The sequence below is a fragment of the Lotus japonicus genome, chromosome 3 (assembly GCF_012489685.1).
Source record: "Lotus japonicus ecotype B-129 chromosome 3, LjGifu_v1.2".
Lineage (NCBI taxonomy): Eukaryota > Viridiplantae > Streptophyta > Magnoliopsida > Fabales > Fabaceae > Lotus > Lotus japonicus.
The window spans coordinates 69,471,166-69,486,396 of record NC_080043.1 but is presented as its reverse complement, the minus strand read 5'-3'; the positions used below and the strand labels follow the sequence as shown (position 1 = coordinate 69,486,396).

At 38.3% G+C, this 15,231-nt stretch overlaps 1 protein-coding gene across 3 annotated transcripts; it reads left to right on the top strand.

The window, feature by feature from the left end:
* Positions 1 to 6,248: 6,248 nt before the first annotated feature.
* Positions 6,249 to 11,566, top strand: LOC130745507 (pentatricopeptide repeat-containing protein At2g13420, mitochondrial-like). Of its 3 annotated transcripts, none has more exons than XM_057597804.1 (2): positions 6,249 to 8,440; positions 10,917 to 11,566. In XM_057597804.1, the coding sequence occupies exon 1, from the start codon at positions 6,896 to 6,898 to the stop codon at positions 8,423 to 8,425; it is 1,530 nt and encodes a 509-aa protein (XP_057453787.1). In that variant the 5' UTR covers positions 6,249 to 6,895; the 3' UTR covers positions 8,426 to 8,440; positions 10,917 to 11,566. The 3 variants fall into 3 exon arrangements, with proteins under 3 accessions (XP_057453787.1, XP_057453786.1, XP_057453785.1); XM_057597803.1 differs by having other exon boundaries at positions 10,886 to 11,566; XM_057597802.1 differs by having other exon boundaries at positions 6,251 to 8,440; positions 10,283 to 11,566.
* Positions 11,567 to 15,231: the final 3,665 nt, after the last annotated feature.

Genomic DNA, 15,231 nt, shown 5'->3' with positions numbered 1-15,231 from the left:
TTTCAAACACAATCAGTGTTAATTTTAATGAGTTTTCGTGAAGAAGTGTAATACTCCCTTGATATGTTTTTAAACTCTGATAAACGTTTTTAAATAAAACAATGGGAAAAAAGGGGGTGTTACAGGACACGTCGCATGTATGCGTCAGTTAAGGCGGATGGTTGTGGGGATGTAGTATGTTTATGAGGGACGCAATAGGACTGAGTAGCCTATGCACGGTCGGACGCAAGATGCAATCGATTATGGCGGACATACAGGGTCGGATGAAAGATGTCGTCAATTGCAGCGAATAGATTTGGATTGCTTAAGTATGATTCCCATCGTTTGATGGGATCTTGCTTCAGGCCTCACAAGAGAGGAAGCTTTGATATAGGTAACCAAATGCGATATTGTTTGGGGGCAAGACCGAATATGAGTCCCCTAGCTCTGGGTATGCACATATGTGGATACCAAAAGGTATAGATGATTTTCTAATCCTTAGTAGGGGTGTCCATGAAGTGTCGAACTAGAGCAAACTAACTGTTTTTTTTATTTAATCGGTTGATACAGGGTGGGCGCGTCTTTGGGCCGGCCAATTGAATGGGTTTCGTATAGGTTTGAGCGGTCGGTTTCAGATTGGGCTAAAGCCTGACCGAAGTAACTATATTAAAAACATACTAGCCCAAACCCACTGAGGAATGGTCTAAAAAGAAAAGCATCTCCCTCACATTTAACCTAGCTACTCATTTTCTCTCATTCATTCACTTAACCCTAGCACTACCTCTTCTATCTCTCTCTGTCTAAATAAAAAAAAAAAAACTGGATCCCTAGCGTTTTCTTTTCCTTGCGCCTACACTTCTCTTCTCGTTCTCTCATCACTCAATAACTCTAGCCTTCTTCTCCTTGCGCCGCACAACTTCTCTTCTCCTTCTCCCATCATTCAACAATTTAAAACCCTAGCTTCTTCGCTTAGTCTCTCAGACACTCAAACCATTTGCGCCACAACCAACCACACCTAGATCCTTTTTAAACAGTCCCATATCCGCTGCAAATTAAAACACCCTAAAGCAGTTGAGGCACGACTCTGTTTCCAACGTAGATCGCTTAGGCCCCTCCGGCTCATAGAGGCAACAATTACAACAGTAGGGGTCTGGTCGTCGCTCCCCCACCCCGGACGTAGTTGTGTCATGAAGCATTGACAATAATAGTCCATCGATAACCCATATCCCTCACAGTCACCTTGATTACCTCCACCTCTATCATCATCTTGATTACCTCTACATCTACTGTCACCTAGATTAGGTGAACATTGACATACAACTCGACCTTCACCTCCCACTGTGTCCGAAGCCGGTACCGACATTCTAACTTAATTACATGTGTCATACGTACTCAAACTTAACTACCCTAATTACAAATACAGTGGATACATTAGACCATTAAGAAAGAGAGAAATTTTGTCAACACCCTAACATTCTCTCATTAATTGATTGAAATTCACCTAAGTTCCACTTAATTTAAAGCGAGGCTCATATTTTTAATAGATCTCACATGAATTTAAACCAATAAATGCGACAATGTTGTAAAGTGAGTATTGCTAACATTTTTCAAAGAATTTTCGCTGCAAACCGAGTCATAGCAAGAGTGTTGTATGCATCCTTTTGACGTCCGTGATTTTCTAGAGAAGATATAATAATTGTTAATGTTTTGGCAACAATGAATCAGAAAAACAAAAGATATTTATTAATTTGCTCACATTTTCAATACATCTCAAACAAAGTTATGTCAAACTAAACAACATTTTTATTAAAATACTAGTAGAACGGAGATGAAACACCTTCAGACCACCAGGTAGAAGATCTTTGGCACGTTGCAGAAACCAGCAGAGATCCACTTCTCGGTAGGATTGTCTAGAGATCTTCTTAAAGAGTGTTACCATTACAAAGTTTTAAAAATTAAAATTGAGAACTGTTTTCGAAAATAATTTTTGAAAACAAACGGGTTTTTAAATTTTCGGTTTTTAAAAACAGAAAATAGTTTTTAAGAACTGTACTCAAACAGACCCAAGTTTCTTCAGTATTTCAACGAATTTGTGTATTCAAAACCCTATTGGAGCATTCAAAACCATCCAACGTCCTCATTTTTCTATTTTAAAAAGTTTTATTTCTATTATGGTACTCCCTTACGCTTTACCAATTGTACCCTTAACTTAATGGTGGGAGGAAAATTGAATAGTCAGAATTAATAAAAGATAAAGGGTATAGCAGGAAATTAATTAGTAATTTTAATAAAACACAAACATTAAATACTATGTACCTCACATATGTATTTCTTATGTTAGTTGTGTATGTTTTTTATAAAAGACAAAATTTAGAATTTTAAAAAAGTAAAAATCCTATTATTTTCCTAAGTTATTTATAATACCCTTTGAAATGATTAACTATTTCGAGTACCTTGTGAACTTTCTATCTCTTTTCACTCTCTTAATCTTTCAAATGATATTTTCTAAAACCTAATTTCTGTGAAGTCTCCTATCCGTTCTGTGGTTCTCATTAAGCAATCATTTTACCTGTGATCTTGTCCAAGGCTCCTTGGTTTTCTAAATATACAATAGTCTTCTAGCACTCTAATTCCCACAATAGTTTCGTTTTAGTGTATATGACTATTTGTTCTGCTTCTTATTGATTGTCTACGCCAAACAATCTCTCAGTAAATGTCGTCACAATTTTAAGGTATTCCCTGAAATAAATATGCCACCTAGTCTTCATATGAGAAAAAAGAAATAAAAGAACATAAAATAAATAGAGATAAAATCTAGCAAGCAGAAATACAAAGGTAGTTTTATTGAGCATGAATGAGCTAATTAAGTTTGTGGTAACTTTACTAGTTCTTCAATGCATATAAAAGTTGAAGCTATACAACTCAAAGGATTTAATTGAAATTCTAATACAAGTTACTTCTCTGCAATACATTCTGTTGTTTATATTTACACATCAAGTTTCACGTTCAAAAACTTAAGTTTATTCTAACTTTTTCTTTTCGAATAGGGGATTGTTACCCTTGACCAAGAGACATGGTTGTGTGTGAGAACATATTTGGGAATAAGTCAAGTTTCCAAATACCTGCAAAGCAAGCAATTTTAAGACTAGTTCAAGATGAAAAGATTGTGTGTGAGAACACATTTGGGCAGAAGTTAAGTTTTCAAACACTAGCAAAGCAAACAGTTTTAAAACTAGTTTAAGAAGCACCTAACAACACAAATCAAAGTAAACTATGTCTTGAGAAATGTTGTTTTCTCTATTCTTTTCGTCTAGATACAGAGGATTTAGTGAGGAAGAGTCATTATGTATTTTCAAGACCCACTCAAATGGAAATAACTTCCAAGAATACCTTGTATTTAGGAATGCACATTCTCTATTTTAAGAAACTAATAAATCTTAGTATCTAATACAAATTCAATTCTATCTAACAATTGATTCCTTAACAGCAAAAACATACGCAACACCGAGTATGAAGGAAAGTAGATTTCCTTCATAACCCGTTCGGAACTTCCTGCCGAAATACATGACCAAACCATAGATTATTACAGTTAGACCATAGGAAACCCGGTTCAGGACTTTTGTTGTGAGATTGGCATGGCTGACAGAAAGTCTATCAAGAGCCATCGTTACAAAGACAGACTCTAAGTAAAAAAAGACTTTGACAGTCACTCTGAAAGCTCGGCTTGCCATCATCCTAATCCTGAATGCCGTTTTCCTGGACAAATATGCTCTTTTCCATAGCATAAAGAACAAAAAGAAACATGCGTTCAGGAAGAACAATAAGGATGCTGAAATAATTTTTCCATAGCCCTTGATAAGCGACGAAGTAATGAATTGGAAACTCAGACCGAGAGCAAAGTTCACAGCACCTAAGAGAGATCATGACATAGAGATGATAAAGTACCTTTGTGTGTTTTGAATGTGCATACATCATCATGTATTTGAATATTATTGCACTCCATCGCCTCCTTGATAGCATCACCATCCTTAGATATGTTGTGTTCAAATAATCAAACATGTCGGTGTTATAATATTTTCTGTTAATCCTTCATTCCATCTTGCAACTTAAAATAATTGCATTAAACTCAGTCTTCAACGGTATAATCTTTTCTGAATCTTGAAGCCCAAGTGGAGCGTGGTGGCATGGTTAGTTGGTTCAAAGTGTACCTTCTAGAGCTTCCTTTGTTCTAGGCTGGCTTAACAGAGCATCATCAATCCTTCATTAATGAGGGACACTATAGGTTGTACAATTTGCCCCAACTTTCTTGGATCACCATCTTATCTTATTTGTCAACTATCATCTTTTGAAGCATTAAACTTTCTCATCAATGGTATGATTTCCAAATTAGTAACAAAAGCAGTATAAAATCGGTTGAAAGGCATACGAAAAGATATAGTGGAAGAAACACAAAGTGCGTTCATGCTAGGAAGATTGATCAAAGACAAGCCATTATAGCCCATGGGTGTTTCCTTTATACGAGAAGGAAGACAAGAGGTGTTAAAGGGGTTATGGCACTAAAATCTGATATATCAAAAGCCTATGACCACGTGGAGTGGCCTTTCTTGAAGAGTACTTTAGAACAAATGAGTTTCTCTACAAAGTGGGTCAACTCGACTATGGGGTGTGTTAACATAGTCTCTTTTCAAGTAATGCTAAATGGACAACAGTGTAAGAGTTTCAAACCTGAACGAGGTCTCTCATAAGGGGACCCCTTCTCCCCATACCTCTTCATCATGTGTTATGGGGTTTCTTGGCAATGATAAAATCAAAAGTTGCTGATGGCGGTCTCCATGGCATTAAAATCACTCCCTCTGCGTCTGAGATATCACACTTGCTCTTCGCTTATTATACCATTATCCTAACAAGAGCCACAACCAATGAGGCATCAACTCTAAAATTTATCCTGAAAGAATGAAAGACTTTGTTCGGTATAAGAATCAATTTCGACAAAACTAAACTCTCCCTTAGTCAAAATCTACCTAGTGTTTGTGTTATTGAGCTTGAGCAACTTATTGGAGTTAAGGCAATGGAGAGGCACAAGAAATACCTGCTTATTTTTGTGGGAAGAACAAAAACCCAAGTTTTCAGCTTTGTTCAATATAGAATCTGGAAAAAACTCAAAGGGTGGAAGGAAAATGCAATTTCGAGAGCTGGTACAGAAGTCCTAATCAAGTCTATCATACACGCTATACCTACTTTCGTGATGGGGTTGTTCCTCTTACCCACAACACTCTGCTCCCACATAGAGAAGATGGTAAACGAGTTCTACTAGGGGGAATCTAGATAATAGGAAAATGAATTGGATCAAGTGGGATACACTAGCAACTCCAAAAAACATAGGCGAACAGGGTTTCAGATCTTTCCATGACTTCAACAAGGCAATGCTAGGAAAGCAATGGTGGAGACTACTGAACCAAAGATAAATAACTCATGGCTCTGGTGCTAAAAGCAAGGTATTTCCCAAAGGGGAAGCAATTGTTAGTAGTCCCACCTTGGCTAGAGATAGAGCATAGATAGCCTTTATAAGGGTAGTGCAAACCTTAACTCTTGAGCTAGTTTTTGTGGTTGAGTATAGACCTCCCAGTTTCTAATACGGTATCAGAGCCTCCGTTTGTTGTTTGTTGTGGAGACCTCCCATATTTGAGTCACCTGTTGTTGTTGATTCCACGTTCCAGTTTGTTCAGTCCTGGACGTGAGGGGTGTGTTAGAAGTCCCACATTGGCTAGAGATAGAGCATAGATAGCCTTTATAAGGGTAGTGCAAACCTTAACTCTCGAGCTATCTTTTGCAGTTGAGTATAAGCCTCCCAATTTCTAATATATTAGAATACTAGTATGTGACTCTATAAATACAAGGATCACATTTAGTGAGCAGGAATAGTATGAGGACCACATTGTAAATAATTAATAGTTAGTTTGATGAGCTGACAGTTTGTTAGAACTGAAATAGTTAGGCAGTCAGTTAGTAGTTAATCATCTTATAAACTTAATAGAGACGGCAAGAGGAACAAACTCGAGCGATTTGTGGAAAGCATGTATGTAACAAAAGAGGTTATATGCAAAGGCAGCATGTGGAAAGTGGGGAATGGAATAAAAATTGATATATGATATGATGTCTAGCTACCAAACTCAAACAGTGGGAAGATTACAACGACAAGAGGTGTTGCTTCCAAAGTCTCAAAGGTTAGGAATCTCCTCAATCCAAACATATCACGTTTTTTACCCCTAGATATACTAGTTGATCTAGAAGGCAAGCACAAATGGACAATATACTATCAAAACATGGTATAGGCTTCTCAGGACCACAAACATGAAGAAAAAAGACGCAGGGCCTTCAAACTCAAGGATCCACCTATGTAAAAAAATTGGGGCAGTTGATGTGCTACCAAGCGGCAAATAGTTTATTTAGAGAGCTTGTAAGTGTGTTTTGCCGGTTAATGTCAATCTGAAATGAAGAGGAATTGATTTCTACCCTACCCGCCTTTGTTGTGGTGAAGACGAAGAAACTACCACCCATGCCCTTCTCTCATACAACAATATCAAGAGAATCTGGTTTGCCTCGCAACTTAACATCCAAGTCCCAGCAAACCTCCAAGACAACTTCCATTTTTTTATAGGCAAATGTTAATTGTTAGTAATGTTAGTAAATTAGTCTTCCTCAAGGTTCGAACCCTGACCCTTCACCTGCAATTACCCTTAGCTCAACCATGTCCATAACTGGCTAGAACAAATTCTCGAACACCGTGACAGTCCGGTTCAACCGTTCAATACCAACCAAGTGTATGACCGGTTCAGTTTCAAAATACTTGCTAGTTGCTACATGATCATGGATGTCTGAACTCTGAACCACAGTGGTGGTGAAGTAAACCAAACCGATGGAGTTTCTCAAACTCCGACGACACTGTCCTCGCTCCGCCGCGTTCCTCCCTCCGCGCCTCGCTCTCCGCCATTTCACCTCCTCCACCGACGAAACCGACGCCGAGCTGGTCTCAAAGATCCTCCTCCAACACCACAACCCTTTCCACGCCATGGAATCCTCCCTCCAACTCCACGGCATCACCCTCACCCCAAACCTCCTCACCCAAACCCTCCTCCGCCTCAAACACCACTCCAAAATCGCACTCTCCCTCTTCAACTACGCCAAATCCCTCCCTAACCCCCCTCTCTCCCACTCCTCCTTCCACCTCCTCATCGACACCATGGCCAAGGTTCGCCAATTCGACCTCGCGTGGCAACTCATCACCGAAATGGACCAGCGCAGCCTCACCCCGAACCCCTCCACCTTCCTCGTCTTAATCCGCCGCCTCGTCTCCGCCGGACTCACTCGCCAGGCCGTCAGAGCCTTCAACGACATCGACGCCTTCTCCGACACCAAAACGACATCCGAGCATTTCACCGTTTTGCTCGACACGCTCTGTAAATACGGCTACGTGAAGCTCGCCGCCGAGGTCTTCAACGGGAACAAGAGGCATTGCAGGTTCAACCCCGACGTGAAAATGTACACGGTTTTGATATACGGGTGGTGCAAGCTTGGTAGAGTTGAAACTGCTCAATCGTTCTTGAATGAGATGGTGGAGCGAGGGATTGAGCCGAATGTTGTTACATATAATGTTTTGTTGAATGGGGTTTGCAGAAAGGTGAGTCTTCACCCGGAGGAGAGGTTTGAGAGGACTATACGGGATGCGGATAAGGTGTTTGATGAAATGCGTGAGAGGGGGATTGAGCCTGATGTTACTAGTTTTTCCATTGTTCTTCATGTTTATAGCAGGGCGCATAAGCCGCAGTTGTCGCTTGATAAATTTAGGATGATGAAGGAGCAAGGGATATGCCCCACGGTGGCGTCGTACACTTCGGTTATCAAGTGTCTTGCCTCGTGTGGGAGGCTTGAGGATGCTGAGGGTTTGTTCGATGAGATGGTGCGGAGTGGAGTGAGCCCGTGTGCTGCGACATACAACTGCTTCTTTAAGGAGTATAGAGGGAGAAAAGACGCGGACAGTGCTTTGAAATTGTTTAAGAAGATGAAGGAGGATGGTTTGTGCTCGCCGACCGCGCATACTTATGGTGTTTTGCTTCAGATGTTTTTGAAAGCAGATATGATTGGGGTTGTGAAGGAAATATGGAGGGATATGAAGGAGAGCGGGGTTGGACCGGATTTGGATTTGTACACGTTGTTGATACATGGATTGTGTGAGAGGAAAAAGTGGAGGGAGGCTTGCCAATTTTTTGTTGAGATGATAGAGAAAGGGTTTCTTCCTCAGAAAGTTACCTTTGAGACCCTTTACAGGGGCCTAATTCAGTCTGATATGTTGAGAACTTGGAGGAGATTGAAGAAGAAGCTTGATGAAGAATCCATATCATTTGGCTCAGAGTTTCAAAATTATCAATTGAAGCCATATAGGAGATGAGTCATTGCATATAAGGTACTGCTGAGTTTTTTGTCTGAACTTAATTATATATCCGGTGCGCTGTTGTTTCAGTAGTGTACTAGTGTTATCAGCTTCTTTGGCCTGGTTAAATGGGTTATGCAAATTAATTTTCTTTACAGATACAAATTATCTTCATATTACTGAAACCTAGGTATGAAATGTTGGATGTCAATTCTTCAGTAGAAAGCTTTAGTGTTTACTTATTTATGTCTCTATCTTCTTTCAGACTGCACTTCTATATCTGCATGTTTGCTGGAAAGCATTTTTATCGTTTGAACCTTCTATATCTGTCTGCCTGTTCCATTTTTTAACTTTATTTGAGACTAGAAATGCTTTTAAAGAAGTGTTCCTAAACATGCCATTTGATTGCTAACAATTTATAACAAATAGATTTAGGTTCTGTTCGATTACTGTTTTGTGAAACAGTTTTTAATAGATAAATAACATGTTTGATATAAAACATTTTAGAAATCAGCTCTTGTTTCCAGTTTTAAAAACTAAAATGCTAAAACATTTCAGATGTTTTCAGTGTTTATTTTTAGTTTTCAAGTCAAAAGTCTTTCAGCTTTGCAAAATATCTCGCTCCGATTGTTATTTTTCATTTCTTCTTTTGAGAAACAGGTTTTTAAAGTTATTTTGGTGAGCAATTTGCTTCTCTAAAGTTTAAAGCTGTAATTTTTTGCCCAATTGTCTATCTAGCAGAGTTGTCAATTGCGCGCTATACCGCGGTAGCGGTGCGTAGGGTCCCTTTGTCTCTCCTAGTTGTAGCATAGCGGTGCAGTTCGGTGTAGCAGCTAGTGCGGTTGTTATAGCAGAGGAACTAGCGGTCATAGAGGCGCTATTTGGTAGAACCAATAAAAACCCATAAAAATTCTCTCAAAAATTTAATGCAGGGTACTTTTGGGGGGTATGTTGGTTTTTTTTCCGAAAGGCTACAGTTTGAGGAGGAAGTGGTAAAGAAATGTGATATTAGTGAAAGTGATTAAGAGAAAGAGTTGGATCTAAAAGAGTTCCTGTCTAGGAAACTTCTATTTGAATTTTCATGTTTTTAGGCAGTGTAGTTCAAGACTTCAAGTATAAGAGGCTTAAACTTCTTGGTACTTTTGTTGGTGCTTGTATGTTTTGTTTAAGACACCTAGTACTTTTTATGGTTAATTCTGAATGCTATGAATTTTGAGTAGTTTCTATCATTTTTGAGCATTTATATAGGTATATAATTATATATATAAGCTGTATAGGAGATTTCAGCAGCGGTCACCCTGCTACGCTCTTCACCGCTTTAGCATTTTTTGGGTCGGCCACCATGCGGCGCTAACCAGGATTGACTACACAGCTGTGTAGTTTGGCAAGATGTGACGGAAGATACGAGAGTTGAGGGATTTGGCTTTTTTAAGTTATGATTATGAATTCACTTCATAAGGAACAATGAGGAGTTATAGTCAATGGTTGGGATTGTGACTAGATGCATGGACATGTAGAGCAAACCATAAAGTTGTTTAAAGTACTACAAATTTTCCAATCAGTGACTATAACTACTCATTTTCTCTCTGAAATGAAACCCTCACCGTGTAAGAAATGGCAATGGGAAGTTTTCCTTTCTCTTTTTCCTGTTTGTTATTTCTTTGGTCTGGTGCATTGATCAGTTCCATATTTCATGGACGATACAAAAGAAACAAATTTGTCAGTTTATTGAAACTAACCACACAAGAAACTACAGGGGAGTTACAACTGAGAATAAAACCATAAGATTTTTAAAAGGGTTCTTTTACTCATGTAACAGCCAATTGTCAGACTACTTCTCAAGACACTGAAGTCATTCTTTTGAACTTTTTGCAGCTAGCAGCTTAATTTAGGGTGTACTTCAGCACTTCCAAAAGAGGAAGTGTGATGGTCCTCCAATTGAGGTCTGCCAAAAAGGAAGAAGATAAGGGTAAATTGGAAAACAATGGGACTGGAATTAGGAAAGAACACGTGAATATGATGGAAATGGAGGGTGGTGGGAAGACAAGGGTTCATGAGTCGATATTACTGTAACAATGATATGAGAATTAAGAAAACAAAGCCCATATTTCAATGAAAACTGGCTAAAGATATAGATGTGGAAAATGAAAGGAAAGTATCAGAGGAGAGGACACAGAAAAGAAAATGGAGATGAAAGGATTAAAGAGAAAGAATCAGAGAAAGACAAACTAGAAGAAACAAAGACTTGGGGACTGTTTGATCGCTGCTTTTGAAAACTGTTTTATATTTTCTTTTAAAAAAAACTTGTTTGATGCAGCTATTTTATCATAATAGGTTTCAGAAACAGATTCTTGTTTTTAGGTTCTCAGAACATGAAAGCTGTTGTTGTTTTCATTTTTCTTTTTATTCCTTTTCTGAAAGATTCTTGTTAATGGTAATTTTTGTAAATAGTTATTAAACTTAAATGAAATGGAATAGGTTTCAGAACAAATCAAATGATTGGCTGCAGGCCTGCACCTGCTAGAGAGTCTTCTTTGCAACCTTCTGAGGTAAAAGATCGGCAATAGAAGATCGCCCTGCACGTCCAAACCTGTGAACTCAGGTTTTTTTTTCAGCTTGGTTTGTGTTGCAGTATTATGCTTTTGCACTACATGTCCTTGCTGCACGTCACAAGGGAGCCTCTACATAAATCTTGACTCGCATCCACTACTGTGAAGAAGGGATCTGTTGAGGCACTGCATCTCAGTTTGAAGATGTTAGAACATGAATAGGGAAGAGGAACAGAGCACTGAAAACAGAAAAAGGATGGAAAACCAGAGGCAGAATCAGGGTAAAGCTGGGTTCCTTTACTACATATATTTTCTCTAACCATTGATTTATTGATTGTATCAAAATCATTGAGAAGTTGTGCAGTTCCTTATCAACCCGTGCTGTATAAATATAATTAATTGATGAAAGCTAAACCATTAAGGATTGTGCATGAGCTTTTTAATAAAAGCCCCTGGATGTGTATAGTATTTAATCCATCCATTTACATACTGATTGAAGTGTTTTGAGTCTGGTATGTGCCCGCAGCTTGATTGAAATTATTTGCTGATGACTTAGCTGAGATACCGATGTAATGGTTAGTAATAGTTACTAAATGATGTTGTTCTCTTTTCTTCTGTGCCAATTGTGATTTCATCTATTCATTTGTTGTCTCAAAGGCAATCTTTTAGAACTTAGATTTCGGATGAGCCGTCAGAGAATGTAGATGATTTTTTCCAGGCCTTATATTTTCCTCTTGAATGTGTTATTTATGTGATAGATATTTACTTGAGGAAGAAAGTAATCATGATAATAGTGTGTGACACTTACTATTACTGAAAAAATTAGAATGTTGTCCATTAATTTCTAGTCTAACTATTATCCTACTCTTACTCAAATCTACATGTGGATGTTTGTATTGTTTTTTCATAAAATTTCTGAATTTAACTTGTACCTTTTTTTTTTTGGTCGATTTAACTTGTACCTTGGCTTCAATTGTAATGCTTAGAAACAATTTCTCGTGAGTAATTGATGATGAAGCAATCTGGTTGAGTAATGTTTCATCCACACCTCTCTTTTGAGGTGGAGAGGTGGAATTGTGAGAGAGATAGGAAGAAAAGAAAAAGTAAGAGAGAGAAAATATGAGATGTGATAGATGATAAGATGAGAGAGATAGAAATAAAAAGAGATGAAAATGAAGTGTTTTAAAAATGAGGTGTGTATATATCATTACTCTGTTCAATGTGTTAAACTAGTGAAATAGAAAGTCCGAGGCATTTCATTATTGAGTACGTGTTATGTACAATGTGTTTACAAAATAACCGTGTAACAGAATTTAGAGTCTTAACGTCTGAAATGTGACTTTCAAAGTGCGTCACATTCGCACTTTCAAAGTGCGACTTTAAAATGTGTTATTACCGACTAACGCACTTTAAAGTGTGAGGCCAATTCAATATGTGCGTCCTACGCACATGGAAATGCTGAGCTTCGACGATTCTCTTCCTCTTACAGTGGTAATTTTTCTCTTGCCCATGTGTTAAATTTTATTTCTTTTTCAGATGGGGTTATATCTTGTGGTTGTGGATTAAGGTGTATGAGTGGGATACCTGTACTTTCATGTTGGTTGAGGGATGTTTCATATGGTTTTTTTTAATAAGCCAAAGAATTCATTAAAAGGGAGTATAAGGGACTTCAACCCTTAATATAAAGTAGAAGGAAAATAAAAGCATAAAAGCAAATACAAGCAGCAAAGCCAAAACACAAACTAAATAGCAACCAGTCCCAAAAACAAAGCCAAAACACCCACTGTTTAGCTAGCAACCCAATCGAATGCAACCAGCAACTTATTCTAAATTCCAGTCAGCAAAAATTCTGAAGTCTACCCATCAAAGGCACTTAGCTATACGGCTCCCACCTTAATTTCAAAACCCACGGTTATACTTTTAGAACTGTCAACCCCAAAACCGAAGCAAATGAGAGTGCAGAGTTTGAGACACCAGTTATAAGGTGGGATTCATCTATAAACCTTCCTAATTAGGTGGTGTAAGCGTGCTCCAACAAAATGACCTAGTGCAATCAGTTTAGCCGGTTTTATTTGTTTTTTTCATATTTGCAAGGGTAGGCCTCGTACAAGGGTAGGCCTCGTAAATATCTCATCTGTTAACCTATGAAAAAAACTAACACTACACATGGGTCCCTTCTCTTATTTTATTTTTAAAATCATTTTTGGTTTTCTGAACAAAAGAAATTATTCATCATCAACCCACCACCATCCTCAATCTCGTCATCATCATCTTATTCTTCCTCTCTCCTATTACTCAACATTGAAAAAAGCCAACAATAGTTCAGAAAATAAAACCCAACACAACTCACAAAATAAATTATTGAAGCAGCTTGTAGTTTGTTCATAACTCCAGGGAACTCCATAGCATTAATTGTTGACCCATTCAAGAACATCACTTTGGGGAAAAAAAAAATTTCCCAGAAAGTCGCATACAAACTAGGAACAAATTTCTCATTTACTATCTTTATCATTTTTATAATTTATTCATCAAAACTCCAAATTGAACACAAAAGCCAGATTCAAGTCATCACCCAGAAACCCATAATCCACCCCCAACCCAGCCACCACCATCAACAATCTTTCTCCACGCCAACCCCAACCTACCCACCACCATCACCCAAAAATTTATTCCACTTTATCAGAAAAAATAACAAAATAAGAAGGAACCACAGATCTGCAAAGAGAAATCTGCTATTTTTCTCTCCACTGTTACCCTTGTTAGGGTTTCACCATTTTAGATCTAATTCTTGTAGCTATGGCAGTGCGGCTCCGTTGTTGATGGGTTGGGGAGTTGGGGTTTCTTTCTTTCTTCTGGGTTCCAGTGAATGAATGATGGGGTTTGAAAAGAAAAAGAGAAGAAAGAAAGTTTTCCAGTGAATGAATGATGAGATTGAGTAAAAAAATTCCATAAACATTTAAAAAGTGGGTTACAAATACATTTTTTTCCCAAAGACCAAAGTCCCTATATTACTGCTGTTACTGGAAGTTTCAGAGGAAGAGGAGATGATGACGGCGGCGCACGGCTTCGGAGAGGTTGCGGTGGTGGAGGTAGAGGGCGGTGGTTGTGGCTGTGGGAGGGAGGAGAAAATAGGGAGAATAAAGAGGAAGAAGAATGATGAAAACGGTTCAGGAACCTAGAAATTAATGCACAATTTTTTCCTTGTGTACAGTAGGGGACCCAAAATGTTATACTATAACTTCGGCGTACTACATTGCAATTTTTAATAAACCTATACTGACCAGTTAATAGTGCACAGTGAAACTCTGCATCTCGTCCGTCGGATAGTTTATTAATATATCCAATGATTTTTTTTGTTGAAGCACGCGTACACCACCTAATTAGGTGGTGCAAGGTGGTTCACGTTAAACGGCCCCCAAGAACTTTTCATCTTTTGTTGATTGGAACTTTCTAACTGGGAAATCTCATAAAAGAGAAAGAAGCAACACGCAAACTGGTTTCTCCACCACTGGTTACTTATTGATTATTGTAGAGATTTTTAAAAGGCTTAAAGGGTCCAAAGGCCCCTGAGATTACAAAGGGAATCAAATTCAGGACCTAGAAAATTATTTCATTAAATTGGGTCCCTAAAAAAACTTTTTTAATTCGATTAAGGCCAAATGTTGCCACAGCCCAATTTTGTCCTAGTCACCTTTACCACGTGGTTTTTTTATTTTTTTAATTAGAAAAATTAATTAAAAATAAAATTTTAATTCCAAATCAGTTAAGTAAGCAGAAAAAAATTTAATAAAATCATAATCTGAATAAAATCTCTAATCTAAACAATAACCTAAACTAATAATATTAAATCCCTAATCTAATTCCCCTCAATTCAGCCCCAAATCCAACCCTCTGCATCCTCAACCCTCTTCAGCACCTATTCTAACTCTTTCCCCTAAACCTAAACCTAATCTTCTTCATGATATACAACAAAAACCTAGATCCATTGAAACATTAACCGTATCTGCTTCTTCTTCCTCAAAGCATCGACCACAACTCCGGCCGGAAGGAAACCCTAAATCAATGGAAGGAAGGAAACACATATCTTGGTGGTGGTTGTGTGTGGCCTGAAATCAACCATCTGCTGCAACCATCACCTCAGACCACAACCACCGTCTCTACCCCTTCCTTTTCCCAGATCTGAAACCGTCCCCTCCTTTCTCCACCTCCAACACCACTATCTTCTTCTCTCTCACCACCACCACCATCACCAGATCTGCAAAAATCGAACCACCA